Genomic DNA, 2,336 nt, shown 5'->3' on the forward strand with positions numbered 1-2,336 from the left:
AATCCCACACCACCAACCCAGCCAAGCAAAGCATTGTGTGTGTGTGTGTGTGTGTGTTTGTCTGTGTGCCCACGCCAGGCTTTACTCAGCGAAGGAAAAGCTCTTCCCAGGAACTGCGGGGGCCACACGGATCCATCCCGGTCCCTCGTCGATGGCACTAATTCCAGAGCGGTTGGAGAGGAAGGAGAAAGCAAAAAAAAAAAAAACAAAACAAAAACTCTAGGCTAGAAGTGTTTAGAAGCATCTGTAGGAGTTTCTGCAACACTTGAGATGTTTACATTGACAGGAGCAAAGCTTCCATGTTTTACTGGGGGGGGATTTGCAACCCTCCCTACACCTTATAAGCTATTTATCCTTTATGTGCCCTTCACCTCTTACTCCTGTTAAAAGACAAACAAACAAACAAACAAAAAAAAAGCTCTTTTTTTTTTTTCTGGTCATTTTGCTTCCTAATAGTTCTTTGAATGCCTGAAGGAACCTGCCCTTTCCTTCCCAGTCTTTGTGGTAAAATGCTGAGACTGCTCAGAGGTTCCACCTGGTAGTGCTGCCCCAAAGTCATTCCATGCCCATGGGGAAAGTGCCAAGTCATTTTAATTAAAAACTTGGGGGGGGAGAGAGGGTGTTCAATTAGCAGTAAAAGTAATGACAGTTTTAAACTGTGCCAACTCTGCCAGGCACCTTTTTAAAAACTGAAGTTTCTTCAGCTTTTTTTTTTTAAACCCTGGGTGTGGTTGGAGCGAAAAAAACCCCAAGAACCAAACAGGTCCTTCCTTCTCCAGGAGCTGGGCTTTCCCTCTGGGGCTCCACTTTGGCTGGCAAGACTAAAAAAACTGAGGGATGGGGGGCCCTGTGCCTTTCCCAAGAGGCTGCTCCCAAAAAAACCCCCCATCCTTGGGTGTTTCTGGGGCAGAGTGGGAGCTGGAGCAGAGGATGCACCTTGGCCACTACGGGAGCAAAGGGCGAGTTGGCAACTTCTCCCTGGGGCTGCTGGTCCTGCAGTGCCTCCCTTTTCCCAGGAAAGCGTGGGAATGTGGAACTGCTGCACCTTGCTGCTGGAATTTCTTGGCTCAAACGCAGCGAAATTCCAGCTTCTCCCCTGCCTGTGGGACAGCCTGGAAAAAGGGAAGGGATCCGGAGCCTGCAGCGCTGCTTTAGGTCAACCCTTCCTTTCTCTGTGCAATAAATGGATTAATTTGCTTTTTATAGAGAAAAAAAGGACTTTTTTTTCCCCTTTTTTTCTTTTTTTTTTTTTTTTACTTATCTGCACCTTGTGGGCATTTTGTGGGCCGTGCTGGCATTCCCAGGTTGGTTTTGTGTGGAGACAAGCTGGGTGCTGGAATTCCAGGGGGGTTTTGTGCCAGATCCATGGTCTGTGCTCCATTCCCAGAGTGGTTTTGTGTGGATCCAACCTCTGCTGGTGTTCCCAGGGTGGTTCTGTGCAGATCCAGCCTCTGTTGGAATTCCAGGGTGGTTTTGTGTGGATCCAACCTCTGTGCTGGAATTCCAGGATGATTCTGTGCCAGACCCATGGTCTGTGCTGGAATTCCAGGATGATTCTGTGCCAGATCTGTGGTCTGTGCTGGAATTCCAGGGTGGTTTTGTGTGGATCCAACCTCTGTGCTGGAATTCCAGGCTGGTTCTGTGCAGCTCCATGGTCTGTGCTGGAATTCCAGGCTGGTTCTCTGCAGCTCCATGGTCTGTGCTCCATTCCAGAGTGGTTTTGTGTGGATCCCACCTCTGTGCTGGAATTCCAAGGTGGTTCTGTGCAGCTCCATGGTCTGTGCTCCATTCCCAGAGTGGATTTCTATGGATCCACCCTCTGTGCTGGAATTCCAGGTTGGTTCTCTGTGGTCTGTGCTCCATTCCAGGGTGGTTTTGTGTGGATCCCACCTCTGTGCTGGAATTCCAGGCTGGTTCTGTGCAGGTCCAGCTGCTCCAGCGGGCAGTGCCAAGCACTACCCTACTTTTCCAGAGGAGAATCCCTGTTTCCCAGGGCACTCCCAGGCCCCCACTAACAGTATTAACCCTGGGCCTGGGGCTCTCAAACCTGATTGAAACCCGGGAGGGTCGAGCTCAGTCCTTGCAAGGGCTGGGGGGCGTTTGTGTAAATAATAAAAGTCTGAATAAAACTGAAACTTCTGCATCTGCAATTCCAGAAATGTCTCGTAGAGCTTTTCCTGACACTTCCCTGATGCCTTTTCAGAGTTGGTTGTAGCTTCCTGGATCCCTTTTTTCCATTTTTGGGGGTTTTTGGGGTGTGGGATGTTTTACCTTAAAGGAGTGACACAAAGAATTGGGGTTTATTTTAATTTACTTTATTTTATTTTATTATTTTT

At 48.6% G+C, this 2,336-nt stretch overlaps 2 protein-coding genes across 5 annotated transcripts in view; both read left to right on the top strand.

The window, feature by feature from the left end:
* The window catches only part of DSTYK (dual serine/threonine and tyrosine protein kinase), a 16,448-nt gene extending 15,984 nt beyond the window's left edge, over window positions 1-464 (top strand). The window contains exon 12 of the mRNA XM_017832080.1: window positions 457-464. Coding sequence (XP_017687569.1) covers window positions 457-464 — 8 coding nt within the window. The remainder of the gene's footprint in view (window positions 1-456) is intronic.
* On the top strand, window positions 7-2,124 carry LOC108505771. Of its 4 annotated transcripts, none has more exons than XM_017832071.1 (3): window positions 7-1,673; window positions 1,714-1,836; window positions 1,869-2,124. In XM_017832071.1, exons 1-3 carry the CDS (start codon window positions 1,029-1,031, stop codon window positions 2,013-2,015), a joined length of 915 nt encoding a protein of 304 aa, XP_017687560.1. In that variant the 5' UTR covers window positions 7-1,028; the 3' UTR covers window positions 2,016-2,124. The 4 variants fall into 4 exon arrangements, with proteins under 4 accessions (XP_017687560.1, XP_017687561.1, XP_017687559.1 ...); XM_017832072.1 differs by having other exon boundaries at window positions 7-1,645; window positions 1,686-1,836; XM_017832070.1 differs by having other exon boundaries at window positions 7-1,632; window positions 1,674-1,836.
* The last annotated feature ends 212 nt before the right edge of the window (window positions 2,125-2,336 follow it).

Source organism: Lepidothrix coronata, unplaced genomic scaffold (genome assembly GCF_001604755.1).
Source record: "Lepidothrix coronata isolate B3197 unplaced genomic scaffold, Lepidothrix_coronata-1.0 Scaffold199, whole genome shotgun sequence".
NCBI lineage: Eukaryota > Metazoa > Chordata > Aves > Passeriformes > Pipridae > Lepidothrix > Lepidothrix coronata.

Excerpts from the sequence above, each read along its gene's own strand:
- LOC108505771 (XM_017832069.1), top strand. The coding sequence starts at position 1,029 with ATGTGGAACTGCTGCACCTTGCTGCTGGAATTTCTTGGCTCAAACGCA. Across the intron at positions 1,412-1,449 it reads GTTTTGTGTGGATCCAACCT|CTCTGTTGGAATTCCAGGGT; the intron begins CTGCTGGTGTTC and ends TGCAGATCCAGC. Across the intron at positions 1,837-1,868 it reads CCTCTGTGCTGGAATTCCAG|GGTGGTTTTGTGTGGATCCC; the intron begins GTTGGTTCTCTG and ends GCTCCATTCCAG.